General features: G+C 48.0%; 1 protein-coding gene across 5 annotated transcripts; it reads left to right on the plus strand.

The window, feature by feature from the left end:
• Positions 1 to 8,186: 8,186 nt before the first annotated feature.
• SLC39A3 (solute carrier family 39 member 3) lies at positions 8,187 to 14,293 on the plus strand. Of its 5 annotated transcripts, none has more exons than XM_054586627.1 (4): positions 8,187 to 8,291; positions 8,905 to 9,037; positions 9,691 to 10,004; positions 13,225 to 14,293. In XM_054586627.1, exons 3-4 carry the CDS (start codon positions 9,795 to 9,797, stop codon positions 13,957 to 13,959), a joined length of 945 nt encoding a protein of 314 aa, XP_054442602.1. In that variant the 5' UTR covers positions 8,187 to 8,291; positions 8,905 to 9,037; positions 9,691 to 9,794; the 3' UTR covers positions 13,960 to 14,293. The 5 variants fall into 5 exon arrangements, with proteins under 5 accessions (XP_054442602.1, XP_054442584.1, XP_054442595.1 ...); XM_054586609.1 differs by having other exon boundaries at positions 8,917 to 9,037; XM_054586620.1 differs by having other exon boundaries at positions 8,187 to 8,269; positions 8,917 to 9,037.
• Positions 14,294 to 15,132: the final 839 nt, after the last annotated feature.

The following is a 15,132-nucleotide window of genomic DNA, read 5'->3' on the forward strand; positions in this document are numbered from 1 at the left end:
TGTCAACATCTCATCCCATAAGCCAGTGACTTCCGTGGGATTTGAGAAGTGTGTCATGATAATTACTGCCCCATCCCACACGAGTCAGAAATAGGGTATTTCTGAATATTCTTGTCAGAGGGTGCACTGAGGAGGGGGAAAGGCAATTAAATATGGATTTAACAGAAGTCGTGACTTGGAAAATGCCTCCAGGAGTAGGTTGAGCCCAAGATGTAAGGCAGGGGCTGCTACCATAGATGGAGTTACGAAGGTTCTGTCTCATCTCTACAGATTTAGGATGTCATTCCTGTGGGCTAGTCCATAAACCCCACCCAGATTAAGTCCCCGGAAGCAAGGAGAGGAAAAAAACAGTGTGTCTCACAGAAGCAGGGTTCTCAACTGGGAGCAGTTTTGCTCCCCAGGGGACACTAAGCCATGTCTGGGAACATCTGTGGTTGTCACAACTAGGGTGCTCCTGATTTCAAGTGGGTGGGGGCCAGGGATGCTGCACAGCACCCCAGAGTGCCCAGGATGGCCCCACAGAGATGACCCAGCCCCAGTGTCAGCGGTGCCAAGGCTGAGAATCTCACCCTCTGGTATTACCAGCACACAGGCCCTAGATAAATGTGTCAAACAAATATCCCAAACCATTTTCCCACCAGCAAAAATAATTTGTTCACTGGCTCTAGAGTGCTCTTGCATCTTTGCAGCAAATATTTCGCCCCAGCGTGAGTAACGTGAAAACCCCGAACTGACTTGGCTTCCCTACTCCACTCCTCTCTTGCAAACTGCGGATTTCAAAGTTGGAGTATAGGTGGAGCTCTCTGGACGTGGCCCTCCTGCATAGGAAGCTGAGGCCACCAGGTGGCGCGCCAGCACCACAACCTCTATCCCTGCCGCCTCCGTCCCTGGCGGGGCACACAGCATCAGGACCATGAAGTAAGATGCCACGTCTGATCATGAAACTACCTAAGTTTGGGCCTAGAAACGGATCAGTTCTAGAGAGTAACATTGTGCTTTTAGGGCTGATTTTCCTCTCAGAAATATAAGTTTTCCCCACCATGGATGTCTGCTAGGCTCTGTGCTGTGATGGGGCCACCATCCTGAGTTGCTTGATGCAATACAGGGTCAAATATGAACCCTCTGATTGGTGAGGGTGGAGGGTACAAACCACAGATTGTGCTCAGCTCATAGTTCTTCCCAGGTCTTTGTAAACTCTGGTAAACTAGGAGTCCATTCTGTATTTTCTATTACTGTGCTTCTTAAGCTTATCAAATTGTAACACGCATACTCAAAAGTACACAGATTATAAGACACAGCTCAATGAATTTCCACAACGCCATGTCATTGGCACCCAGACCAAGAACAGAACCTGACCAGACCCCTGTCATGTCCCCTCCAGTAATTGCCACCCCAAAGGGTAATGCTACCCCAATATTCAATGTCATGGGTTAGTTTTACCTGTTTTTGAAATGTGTACAAATGGAATCTGTGAAAGGTAATCCATAAAGATTGTATAAGAAAATGTAAAGTATGATTTGGGGTAAGCAAAGTTTTCTTAAAGAGAGCACAGAAGCACTGTGATGGTTCATTTTATATGTCTACTTGGTTAGGTTACATTACCTGGTTATTTTGTCAAACATCAGTGTAGATGTTACCAGAAAGGTGCTGTTAGATGAAATTAACGTATAAGGTGGTCGACTTTGAGTAGGGCAGATTATCGTCTCCAGATGGATAGGCTGCAACTAATCAGTTGAACGCTTTAAGAAAAAACCTGAGGTCCCCCCAAAGAAGAGAGAATTCTGTATCAAGACTCAAGCTGCAACACCAACTCTTTTAAGGGCCTCTGGCCTGCTGGCCTGTCCTGCAGACCTCAGGCTTGCTAGCCCCCATGACCACATGAACCAATTCCTTAAAATCAATCAGTCAATTAGTCTGTCTATCTATCTATCTGTCTATCTATCTCCTCTATTAGTTTCTGCCCCGCTCTGGAGACCCTGACAAGCTCTACCATAATTTTTTTTTAAATCAACAAATTAAACTGCATTGAAAGTGAGGGAAAGGGTGAGCCATTGAGTGGATGAAAGCATTTGCAATGTGTAATTGACAAAAACATAAATTACTCCTATAAATCAATGAGAAAAAGAAATAACTCAATTTTCAATTTTTTTAAGATTTTACTTATTTTCAGAGAGTGGGGAGGAGATGGAGAAAGAGGGGGAGAAAAATATCTATCTTTTACCTCTTGCACACCCCCAACTTAGGGACCAGGCATGTGCCCCAACTGGACATCAAACCGGTGCCCTTTTAGTTTGCAGGATGACACCCAGCCCACTGAGCCTCACCAGTCACAACTAACCCAATTTTTCCAATGGGAAAAACACTGGGGCATTTTAAAAAGCAGGACATGCAGTTGGCCAATGAGCATAAGAAAAGGGGCTCGATTTCACGATACATCAGGGGAACACTAATTAAAACCATAATGTGAGGCTACAGCAGAATGGCTAAAATGAAAAGCAAGTGCTGCTCATTACAAACATGTGTCAGTGTCCCCAGGACCACTCTCAGGTGCAGGAATTCGCCAGGAGGACCCCAGCCCTCAGCAGATGGTTGTCCCGTGACTCTTGGTTTGCAACGAGACAGGGCAGAGCAAAATGAGCCCAGGGAAAAGGCATGCAGGGCAAGGCCAGAGGCCAGGTGCAAACATCCAAAGTCGCCTCCCAGTGGCATCACCAGGACACAATTGCCTCAAAATGAGATGTGACAGTGCAAGGGAGGTGTGGTCCCCAAGGGGTTCCTAGAGACCCAGTACCAAGGTTCTCACCAGGCTCCAGTCATGCTGGCCCTCCGTTCAGCATATACAAGACCCCAGGTTCTGGGAGTGCAGGTGCTCAGCATGAACCTCGTGTTTGCGCAGACAGTTTAGGGACAGGGAACCCCCGCCAAGGTCCAGGTCCACATGCCAGTGAGCGCCAGCCTTGCCAGCCAGACTTTCCAAGGACAAAGGTCTCAGGCCTGCTGTGGGTTTGTTTGTTTGTTTGTGGTGCCTGTGTGCACCTAAGGGGAGAAGCTAGCTTGTGGATTAAGTTCTAATGCCAAGCGTTGGCATACCCTAGGACTCCTGGAGGTCCAATTCCACCTATAGACATACACCCAACAGCAGCATGTAAGAACAGACACTCAAAGACAGGCAGAGGAATATTCAGAGCAGCGCTGTTAGCAACAGCCAACACTGGAAACTACCTAAGTGAGCAACCACAGCAGCATGGTGACTGCTTGGGAGTTGAAGTGGAAAGAGGCAGAAGGGAATTTTGGGGGATTGAGGTTATTGCACTATCTTGACTGTGAGGATGATTTCACAGATATATACATATGTCAGTACTTATCAAATTGTATACTTTAAATCTGTGTAGTTATTGTATGTCAACGATACCTCAATAAAGCTTTTAAAATGGTTTTATTTCATATTTCCATGATTATCTGTATGGATCAAGCATCTTTCCATGTCTTCACTCCCATGAATTGTCTGTTCATCTCCCTTCCCACTTTTATTTTCTTTTTTTAAAGATTTTTATTTCATTATTTTTAGAGAAAGTAGAAGAGAGGGAGGGGAGAGGTAGAAAGAGGGAGAGAGAAACATCAATGTGTGGTCGTCTCTCACACACCCCCAACTGGAGGAGACCTAGCTTGAAACCCAGGCATGTGCCCTGACTGGGAATTGAACCTGTGACTCCTTGGTTCACAGGCTGGCACTCAGTCCACTGAGCCACACCAGCCAGGGCCATTTTTATTTTAAAATGTCTGTTCATTACCAAGTGCTCTGTACCATCTACTATCAGCATTTCCTCCTGGTCAGTCACTTGTGTCTTAAGCCAATTCATTGTGTTTTTCACTATGAAAGATTTTGAAATATTCAACAGAGTCAAATTTGCTGGTATTTTTTTCTTTCATACCTGCCCATACAAAAATTTTGGAGCCTACGACTCTTTCAAAAATGTGTCTTAAATAAAACCCCAGACCTTATGTGGCTCCTCTTCTGAGCAGCTTTGTTCCCTAACCAATCATGAATAAATATTGCATACCCTGAATTCTTGTATAGGAAGGAGTCATCCTGTGGGAATTTACCTGGCGTGCTATTAATACAAGTGATCTTTTTTGTTGTCATGAATGATGAAGACCAGGAAAAAAAAAAACAAACACCAAGGCAGCCCTGGTTGGGTAGCTCAGTTAGTTAGAGCACCATCCCCTTATGCCAAGGTTGCTGGTTCGATCTCTGGTCAGGGCACATACAAGAAATAACCAATGATGCATAAATAAGTGGAGCAACGAATCAATCTCTCTCTCCCCCTTTCTCTCTCTAAAGTCGATTTTTAAAATTTTTGAAAAGTCAAGGCACTCTGTGTCTAATGATAAAAATAGCTACCACCTATCATGTGCTTATCATAAAGCATACAGAAAGTGGCATTTCAATATTAAAAACTCACAGACGTCTCATACTTTACCTCTGCAAAATCAAACTCAGTCTTTTGACACCTCCAGTCTCTGCTCCTCCTCCAGTCTTTCCTATTTTAGTGAATGCCAGCAGCCATCTCTGACACCTCCCCCCCACAACCCACCCAGGGAAATCAGTGCCAAGTCCTATCGATTCACCCTCCAAGATATTTCTCAAATTCATCCACCACCCTCTATCACCCCTGCAAATGCCTTCATCTAAACTAGCTTCCAGGCCCTGGCAGCGTAGCTCAGTTGGCTGGAGAGTTATCACAATACACTAAGGTTGTAGGTTTGATCCCCGGTCAGAGCACATACAAAAAACAACCAATGAATGCATAAATACATGGAACAACAAATCAATGTTTCCTTTTTCTTTCTCTCTAAAATAAATTTTAAAAAACTTAAAAAAATAAAAAATAAACTAGCTTCAATTCCTGCCCAAGTGCTTCCACTCTGGCTCCCTTTGAATTCAGTCTTTAAAAAAAATTTTTTTTATTTTTAGAGAGAGGGAAAGGGAGGGAAAATGAGAGGGAGAGCAACATCGATGTGTGAGAGGTACATCGATAGGTTGCCTCTCCCATGCCCCCAACTGGGGACCTGACCTGCAAGCCAGGCATGAGCCCTGACTGGGAATCAAACCTGTGACCTTTTGGTTCGTAGACCAGTGCTCAATCCACTGAGCCACACCAGCCAGGGCAAGTCTTTTTTTTTTTTTTAAGCAAAAGTTTTTATTTCACCTCAGAGATAAAAATTCTCATCATTTTAGTAGCTATGCCTCCAGCATGTGGGTGTATAACAAATGGTTTTAACAAAATTGTGCTCATGCTGTACAAAGTGAATTGTTTTTTTATTTTTTATTGTATTTTTCCCATTACCATTTATCCTCTTTATGCCCTCTTCCACCTTCACCCGTCTCCCCTCCCCACCAAATTCAGTCTTTCTTTACAAAGGAGTCAGAATAACCTTAAAATATAAATTGGATCACAACCCTCACCTGTTTAAAACCCTTTAATGGATCACATTGCATTTATGATAAGATCCAAATTCCTTGGTATGGTCTATAGGACAGTCCCTAATCTCTCATTGCTCCATGATTCATTAACATTCAGCCAGCCAGTACTGCAAGCTCTTCTACTTTTGCATCAAATATCCTCTCTGCATCCTCTACTTCTTATCACTCTACTTGGTTAATTCCCACACAGAACCATCTTTCTCTTTTTTTCTTCGTGGCACTTAGTACAACCTATACTATTTCCATATGTGTATTATATGTGGATATGTAAAATATATGTATATTATTTATCTTTTGCTTCATAACAAATTACCCCAACACTGAGTGGCTCACGTCAACAACATTTATTATTTTACAGTTTCTGTGGTTTAGGAATCCAGGTCTCCTTAGCTGAGTGCTCAACTTCAAGATCTCTCAAAGGCTGCAGTCAAAGTGTCCGCTGGGCATCAGCTCTCCGAAGGCCTAATGAGGGCAGGATCCCCTTCCAAGATCACTCATGGGGTTGCTGGCAGGATTCATCTCCTTACAGTGTTTTATAAAAAAGGTCTCAGTCCTTTGCTGACTGTTAGTGGAAGGTCACTCTTAGTTCCTTGCCACGTGGGCCTCTCCAACAAGCCAGCTTGCTTCATCAAAGCATGCAAGCTGAAAAGACAATAGAGTCATGCTAGCAAAACAGAAATCATGATATCCCATAATTTTGCCATATTCTGTTAGAACTAAGTCACCAGGTGCAGCCCACACTCGAGGAGAGGGAATCACACCAGGGCATGAATACAAAGATGTGGGGTCATTTGGAATCATCTTAGAAGTTTGCCTACTGCAATATGTTATTATCAATATTTCATCAATACTCACCTTTCCCACTAGACTGAACTGTGATGGCATGGGTTTTGTTTTTTTACTCCATTTTTATAATTTTTTGTAATAGAAACAGGACTTCAATAAAATAATATTGAATCCTTTACTATCATCAACTGATGGTTGTTGGTGCCAATTCAATGCCAATAAGAACCTCCAGTTAGGGGCGTGGTGAAGAAGGAAACTATTCTGTGCAAATAATTTTTTTTAACTGTGGTGAAATGGTAATATTAAATTGACCACGTTAACCATTTTAAGCCTACAGCTCAGCGACATCAAGTACATTTACAATGTCATGAAACCACTCCCACCATCTCATCTTCCCATCCAGAAGCCCCGCCCCCATTACACACTAACTCTGCTTGCCCTCTCCCAACCCCTGTTATCCACTATCTACTTTCTGTCTCTATGTATCTGACTCCTCTGTGGGTGAAATCATGCAATATTTGACCTTCTTTGTCTGGCTTATTTCACTGAGCATAATGCTCTCAAGTGTCATCCACGTCGTGGCATTCTCCACATTATCCTTAGCATCTCTCCCCCTGACTGGCTCATGGTAGGCTGACAATAAGATTTTAGTTAACAAATGAATACAGTCCTCTCTCTCCTTCATAATTCTGGTTGCTTTTATAAAGAAGTAAAGAAAGCTATCCCACCAATGTTCCCTCTCCCCATCTAAAAGAATATCGACAGTCAATTTGCAGTTTTCATCTCACGACCTATCAGCAGCATTGACACAATAACCAAATGATTCCGTTAAAATCATTTAGCTCTGTTACATCTCTGATCAAAACTCTGCAATGGCTCCCAGTTTCCCTCAAAGTCCTTTCAATGCCCTCTCTTCATCTCCATATACCTTCCTCACCTCTCTGGAATTCTTGTACACTCCCGCCGGCTGGGCTCCATACTCTCCAGTTCCGTCTGTGTGTAATGCTTTGCCTCCATATACCCACTTGATTAACTTCTCCATGTTCAATTTTTTTCCTCAAATATCTCTTTCTCAATAAAGACTATTAGGACATCTTGTTTTATTTTAAAAAACATTTTGTTTATTTATTTTCAGAGAGCGGGGAGGGAGAAAAAGAGGGAGAGAAACATCAATGCGCAAAAGACACATTAGTCAGTTGTCCCCCTCACACACTCCCAACTGGGGATCCAGCCCGCAAACTAAGCACATACCTTGACCTGGAATCGAACCGGTAACCTTTCATTCCCCAGGGTGGCGCTCAGTCCACTGAGCCACACCAGCCAGGGCTAGGGCATCTTATTTTAAATAGAAACCCACCACCCTTACTGGGATCTATTATTCCAGAGTGCTGTCACTTTCTGACATAATTCCATTATTTATTATCTTTATCCATTATCTTCTGTGCCTTCTCCTTGGACTAAGTTCCAAAAGGGAAGAGATCTGTGTTTTGCTCACAGACGCTCTCCTAGAAAAGGTCCTGGCAGAGTAGGGACAAATGTTGAACTGATAAATCTGCTTCTTAAGCCAACGAGAAGGGCATCAGCAGCGAGGACGCTCAGAGAGGGACAGTCTCACGCAGGAAATCGTTCCCAGTCGATGGCCAAGCCTCAATCCGAGAGGTATTCAGCACCAGGTGGCCCTGGACAGCTCTGGAAGCCAAACCCTGTCGGAACTGTTGTACCACGGTTGGAGTTTCCCGCCGGAACCACTCGGTGGCTGTACTTACGCTTTAGCGAGAGAAAACTACTTTTCCGTGCCGGTAGGAGAGGTGGGATCGCAGGATGAGTGGCAGCCACTTAAGCCAATAGAGAGGCCCTTTAGGCCCGCGGTGCTTGGGAGAACCAATAGGTAGGGACGTGGGCGGGACGTGGCTGCGGCGCGCCGACGGGGGCCGCCGCCGGGAGCGACGCTGTGAAGTCTAGACAGCCCGGCCGTTGAGCAGCAGAAGGCGCTGGTGGGTGAGCGAGGGCCCCGGCGGAGGTACTCTTGGTCTGGGGATGGGCCGGGGCTGGGGCGGGACCGGGGCCCTGCGGACACTACCTCCCGTTAGTCTAGGCCCAGACGAAGCGTCCGCCCTTGGTTTCACTATTATCGGCGCGATGTGTGTGATTTGCTTCCGATTCTCCCAGCTGAGCTCGAGTTGTCCCCTCTCGGGCGGGGCCAGGTGAGCCTCGCTTTCTGCAGGGCGTCTTGTGCCGCGCAGGGCTCACAGAAGGCGCTCTATAAGTGCTAAATGAATGAATGAGCCCGTCCCGTCTCCGTCTAGCCCTATCAGTCCTGAGTTTGATAGCGTTAAGGCCACCTTACCCCCACGCCACAGACTGGGGCATAAGGACACCCAGCAGGTATTTATTGGGCGCCTACTGTGTACCTGCAGGCCAGAGCGAGTGAGGACACGCAGGGACTTTATGCAGTTCTCCTTAGCACGAATAAGGCCAGAAAAATGGCAGAGATGGTGGGGGAGGCTTACAACTGGTGGCATTTGAGCTGAGGCCTGAAGAACTCACTGAAGTGGGGATTCAGGTAGTGGGTACTGGGAAATTGGGAGAAAACGTGAGAACAGGGTAGTAGCCAAGATCCCTCATACTAACAGTGACATTTTCAGGTCCAGGGTGAAAACTGCTCCACTTTGGCTCATTGAGTTATGTAAAGACGTCCACATGCTTCAGCACATCCATTTGTTCAGCCAGCGGTTACTGACTCTCTGTTATATGCCAGGCCTCTGGGTAGGTACAAGGGATACAGTTTGGGGCAGAGGTCAGCCAGGGGAGGCCCTTCTGAGGGTTCCTGGAGGCAATGACCTGAAAGACAAGATGTCATTGAACGCTGGGGAAAGAAGTGTCCCAGGCCAAGACAACAACCTATGCAAAAGCCCTAAGGCAGGAACAGGCTTGGCACATTTAGGGACCACAAAGGCCAGAGTCAGGTGAGGTGCAGCAGGAGGTAGCTGTTGGCCCAGAGCCTTTGCCTCAGGGTAAAGCATTTGGATTTTATGTGAGAGCAGTGGGGAGCCAGTGGAATACCACCACCTGATAGAACATTCTGCAACAATGGAAACATTGTCTGTGCTCTCCAGTACAGTGCCTACTAGACTCACATGGCTTCCAAGCACTTGAAATACAGGTAGTTCAACTCAGGGGCTGATTTTACATTTTCTTTCATTTTAATTAATGTAAACAGACACATTTGGCTAGTGACTGCTATCGTGGACATCGCAGCCATGAAGAATTTTCTGCAGGAGGCAGGAATATGTGCCAGGCCAAGAATGGGGTGAAGTACAGTGGGGGGTGGGGGAGTGGGGGCAGGGGAGTAATGGGCTTGATCACTAGAGTTGGTCAGATAATTCAACAGCTGATGTGATTGTCTCTGGTGTTTACAGTGGCTGGACTGAGACATGAGCCCCCGGTAGTACATCGTGGGACGGGAGTGTGCATCCACACATGGTTTGGCCCTGTGGTGACCACAGCAGCCCAGGCCGTCACCATGGTGAAGCTGTTGGTGGTCAAAATTCTTTGCATGGTGGGCGTGTTCTTCTTCATGTTGCTGGGTTCCCTGCTCCCTGTGAAGATCATTGAGACAGATTTTGAGAAGGCCCACCGCTCAAAAAAGATCCTTTCACTCTGCAACACCTTTGGAGGTGGGGTTTTTCTGGCCACCTGCTTCAATGCTTTACTGCCTGCCGTGAGGGAAAAGGTAAGGGCTCCATGGGTGATCTCAGCAGCCCTTGGCACCTTACAGCCAAAGGTCTCTGACACTTTTTCAATTCCAAGCCTAAACTTGGTGGGTGCCTTGACACCACAGAGGTGATGGGAAGTAGAAAATTTGCTGTGTGACCATGAGTTGGTTGCTTCTCCTCTCTGGGCCTAGATAAACAAGGGGTTTAAACTATATCTGGGGTTCTCAACCAGTGAGCTCATTAGTTGTTTCCTGACCAGACCACCTACCCTTGGTAGCGCACACTTCATCCTGATGCTGGGAGTTGTGGCCTTTCTTCAACTCCTGTATCAATCAGCTACTCAGCTACTGCTGCGTAACAAGTGACAATAAACTTAGCATCTTGAGACAACACACATTTATTATCTCACAGTGTCTGTGGGTCAGGGGTTGGATCCTCTGTTCCAGATTCTCAAGAGGCAGCAATTAAGGTATCTACCGTACTGTGGTATCATGTCAAGATTCAATTGGGGATGGGTCAGCTAAGCACATGTAGTTGTAAGGCGGGTTCAGTCCCCTCTTCGCTATCAGAGTCAGGGCCTAGTTTCTTCCTGGCTGTTGGCTGGGAGCTGCCCTCAGTCCCTTGCCCCATGGGCCTCCCCGACATGGCTGCTTGCTTTATCCTCAAGCTGCAACCTGTGCCAGATTTCTCACATTCGTATCTGTGAGAGAATGCTTTTGCATTGCACTATACTGCTAAGCTCATGTTCCTTTGTTATACAGGACAGGATATTCATTCACAGCATCGATAAGGTTAAATCAGAGTCTTGTCTGATGGCTTCTGCACCCCAATGCCATTTTCAAACCCCCCATTTACCAGGTTCCCACGGTGTCACCCCTTGTCACCCTCCTACCTCAGGCCTAGCCTGCTTTAATGGCCTTGTTCTTCCTTGTGCTCCTTCAGTGCACATGGCCTTCTCAGGGTCCTCCAAAGCCACTCCCATGCTGCACCCCTGCCCACAGTCTTCACACGCGTCAGAAGCTCGAGTCCCTCCCAGCCTTCACCCAGCCTCAGCCAGCAGCACCCATGGAGACCAGTGCCACAAGCCATGGCCTTTGTGTGTCGGCCTTGTCTTTTCCAATCCATAATTATCCCTCTGGGAGTAGTTTGTGTTTGTCATAAGCTTGCATTTCCCCCACTGGGGCACACGCAGGCCTCCATGAGACATTTAACAAATGAATGAAAGGGCTTTATAGAAGTACAGCTTTCTGCTGCAGCAAGGGTGATTCTGCCCCCAGGGGATAATAGGCCATGTCTGGGGACATCTGTGGTTGTCATCATGACTAGAGGTGTTCCTGACATCAAGTGAGTAGGTGTCAAGGATGTTGCTTAACACCCCACAGTGCCCAGGATGGCCCCCCACAGAGAATGAAGCTACTCTAATGTCAGCACCTTCCCCAACAAGTCATGACAACCAAAATGTCTCCAGACATTGCACCTGTCCCCTGAGGGCAGGATCGCCCCAGTTGTGAACTCGGTGTGTGTGCACGTATAGGTGCGCATGCATTCACAGGTTGTAACGAAGGTTGCTATGGGAAAGAAATGATTGGGGCACTTAGTGTAGGATGAGTACTTGAAAATTATATGTAAACCAAAATCTAAAGCATGAGCATCTATCAGCTGTGAGTAAAACTGAAGGAGGAACATTTTAGACAGAGGCAGAGTCCCAAAGCTGGAAAGACTCAGTGTGTGCAAACATCCTTATGAGTCCAGGGAAAATTAACCCAGCCTCTGAGGAGCCTACTGCACACCTTTCTGGACAGTGTCCAAAGCCTCACTGACCAGTGTGGCAGCTGCTTGCCATGCCTGGCTAGTCAAGTTTCAGTGAATTAAAATGACGTACAATTCAACCAACATGCCCATTCTCAGCCACACCAGCCATGTTTCAAGTCCTCATATGTGGCTAGTGGCTCCCATACCAGAGAGAAAATGTGTCTATTATCTAGAACATTCTTTTGAATGGCACCAAACTCAAGGGATATGATGGGTAGCTGACTGTGCTGGCAGGCATTTACCCAGGAGGACAGAGCCCCACCTGGGTTATATGGAAGCAAACCCTTGTAGGCATCGGGTCTGGAAAGGCTGGTTGATATCACAGTGGTAGAGGCTGGAAGTCCTAGATCAGGGTGTCGGCAAGACTGAGTCCTGAGGCTGTGAGGGAGAATCTGTTCCACACTTTCTACCAGCTTCTGGTGGCGTCAAGCAATGCTTGGCTTATAGGCGTGTCACCCAATCTCTGGCTCTGTCGTCACACGGTCATCTGCCTGTGTGTCTGTCTGTGTCTCCTCTGTCTCATAAGGACACCTGTCATTTGATTAAAGGCCCAGGATGATCTCATCTCAAGAGCCTTATCTTATGCGTGAGTTTCAGGAGGGGGCCAAAACAAAATACCACAAACTGGGTGACCTACACAACATTTATTCCCTGCCAGTGCTAGAGGCTGGAAGTCCAAAGTCAAGGTGCTGACAGAGCTGGGTCCTTCTCAGACCTTCCTTTTTCTGCCTTTCCACCAGTCCTGTTGGAGTAGGGCCCGCCGTGACGGCCTCTTTTTAACTGAATCAACATTTTAAGGACCCTCTCTTCTAATTAGTTTTGAGGTACTGGGGCCTCAGGGACTTGAATATATGAATTTTTATTTTAGGAGGACAAAATTCAGCCCTTAATAGTTTACTTTCTTTTAAAGATTTTATTTATTTATTTTTAGAGAGAGGGGAAGGGAGAGAGAAAGAGAGGGAGAGAAACATCAATGTGTGGTTGCCTCTCATGCGCACCCAGCTGGGGACCTGGGCCACAACCCAAGCATGTGCTCTGACCAGGACTGGTGACCCTCTGGTTTGCAGGCCGGCACTCAGTCCATTGAGCCACACCAGCCAGGGTGGCCCTTAATACTATATCAACACAGATCCTTCTTCCCAATAAAGCCATGTTTTGAGGTTCCAGGTGGACATGTCTTTGGAGGTCACAATCCAGTCCACTTTGGTGAGGACTATGACTCCCTTTTATTATACCGTTTTTGTTTAATTTGTGAAGGATGAACCTACCATCCCCTCCCTTTTTTCCTAACTTATATGAATTGGGCATTTCTGTGCTTTGCTCATTGAACAGTGAGGTCAGACGAACCCTGTTTGTGTTGGGTCCCTGCCTCTTAAACCCCTGTTGACTCTCTCCTCCCTCCCTCTCCCATGTCCTCCACTGCAGCTCCAGAAAGTTCTGAGTCTCGGGCACATCAACACTGACTACCCACTGGCGGAGACCATTGTGATGCTAGGCTTCTTCATGACCATCTTTCTGGAGCAGCTTATCCTGACCTTCCGCAAGGAGAAGCCTTCCTTCATCGACATGGAGACCTTCAATGCCGGCTCAGATGCTGGCAGTGACTCAGAGTATGAGAGCCCCTTCATGGGGGCTGCACGGGGCCACGCACTCTACATGGAGCCTCACACCCACAGCCACGGGCTGAGTGTCCAGGAGCTGTCACGCTCCAGTCCCCTGCGCCTCCTCAGCCTGGTCTTTGCTCTGTCGGCCCACTCCATCTTTGAAGGCCTGGCCTTGGGCCTACAGGAGGAGGGGGAGAAGGTGGTGAGCTTGTTCGTGGGTGTGGCCATCCATGAGACACTGGTGGCTGTGGCCCTGGGCATCAACATGGCCCGGAGCTCCATGCCCCTGAGGGAAGCGGCCAAGCTGGCTGTCACCGTGAGCGCCATGATCCCTCTGGGCATCAGTGTTGGCCTGGGCATCGAGAGTGTGCAGGGCGTTTCCAGCAGCGTGGCTTCAGTGCTGTTGCAGGGCCTGGTGGGTGGCACCTTTCTCTTTGTCACCTTCTTTGAGATCCTGGGGAAGGAACTGGAGGAGAAGAATGACCGCCTGCTCAAAGTCCTCTTCCTGGTGCTAGGCTACACCGTGCTGGCCGGCATGGTCTTTCTCAAGTGGTGAACTTCCCGTTGCCATTGTTACTCATCGTAGTCACCCCGCCCTGTGGGAGCCCCAGGCTGGACATAGGCCGTTTCCCCCAGCGGGGAGCTCAGGCCCTCAGCTACTGCCTGTGCACAGAGGGACCACCCAGAACCAAACTGGACCCTAGATTCTACACCCCAAGCCTCAGGGTGACACTACTATTTGTAAAATACTTCACTTAAAGGTATTTACCAAAACTGTGTGACCATGTCAACCTGGGCATGGGGATCTGGCAACTCATATGGGAGTCAGGGCTGGGCATCCACATGGGGTCAGGGCAAGAGCCTCCCCTTCCCCACACAAATGAAGACCAGGAGAGGAGGGAGGCTCTGAGGCCTCTGTCTTCTGCCCCCAACTGGCTCTGTCGCTAACAGAGGAGGCCACCAGCATGGAGAGTCCATTCTGCAGTTAGATGGGACATCTCTGTGATCCCTGCCACCTGAAGCCTTGCCTACATGGGGATGGGCAGGGTCCTGGGTGCGCAGGACCACCCTCTCTGCCTTCTGGTGCTGACCCACCTGTGGGGAGGTTGCCCTCCTGGGGGTTGGTGCTGGGCCGGCGTGAGCATGTGGGTTTCCTGAGGGAACAGACCCATGTGCCGAGAGATGTGCAAGAGGGGCCAGGAGGCAGCTTTGCCATTGGTTCATAGCCCCGTGTATGGCCAGGGTCTCTGGGGCAAGAGAGACCCTTCAGGTTGTCAGGTAGGGGCCACAAGACTCAATTCGCCCCACTAGACACATGAAGGAAGCCAGTCCCAGGTAGTGCAGGAGGGCAGAGACTAACAGAGTGGCTGGTATAAACTGGGCGCCGGGGCAACCTCTCATTAGCTTCCATTGTTGTCCCGGTAACCTGGAGTGTGCCTGGGGAGTAGGAGTGGGCTGAGCATTTCTTGGGGGATTTGCTTGGCCTCATTTGGAGGTATGGCTGGAGGGTGCTTGGGCCCAGTGATCTGGGCTGCGTACTGCCTGGCTTCAGCTTCTCCCAGCTTTGTCCTTGGCTGCTAAGGGCCCATTCCTGCCTCCTGACTTGGCTGGGAGGCCCAGGGCCCAGGTGTGCGCCTTTCTGAAATCTTGAATTTCCTTCCTGTGCCCAACCAGTGCCAGGAGGAACGGCAATGGGGCCATTTAAGCTCCCTGACAAGGACAGGTCCCT

Source organism: Pteronotus mesoamericanus, unplaced genomic scaffold, assembly GCF_021234165.1.
Source record: "Pteronotus mesoamericanus isolate MK-2021 breed Mesoamerican mustached bat unplaced genomic scaffold, CSHL_Meso_final contig_1210, whole genome shotgun sequence".
NCBI classification, from domain to species: Eukaryota; Metazoa; Chordata; class Mammalia; order Chiroptera; family Mormoopidae; genus Pteronotus; species Pteronotus mesoamericanus.

Bases quoted from the DNA above. Each gene is read 5' to 3' on its own strand.
- SLC39A3 (XM_054586627.1), top strand. From the start codon at position 9,795: ATGGTGAAGCTGTTGGTGGTCAAAATTCTTTGCATGGTGGGCGTGTTC. The intron at 10,005-13,224 runs GTAAGGGCTCCA...CCTCCACTGCAG, and splicing joins TGCCTGCCGTGAGGGAAAAG to CTCCAGAAAGTTCTGAGTCT.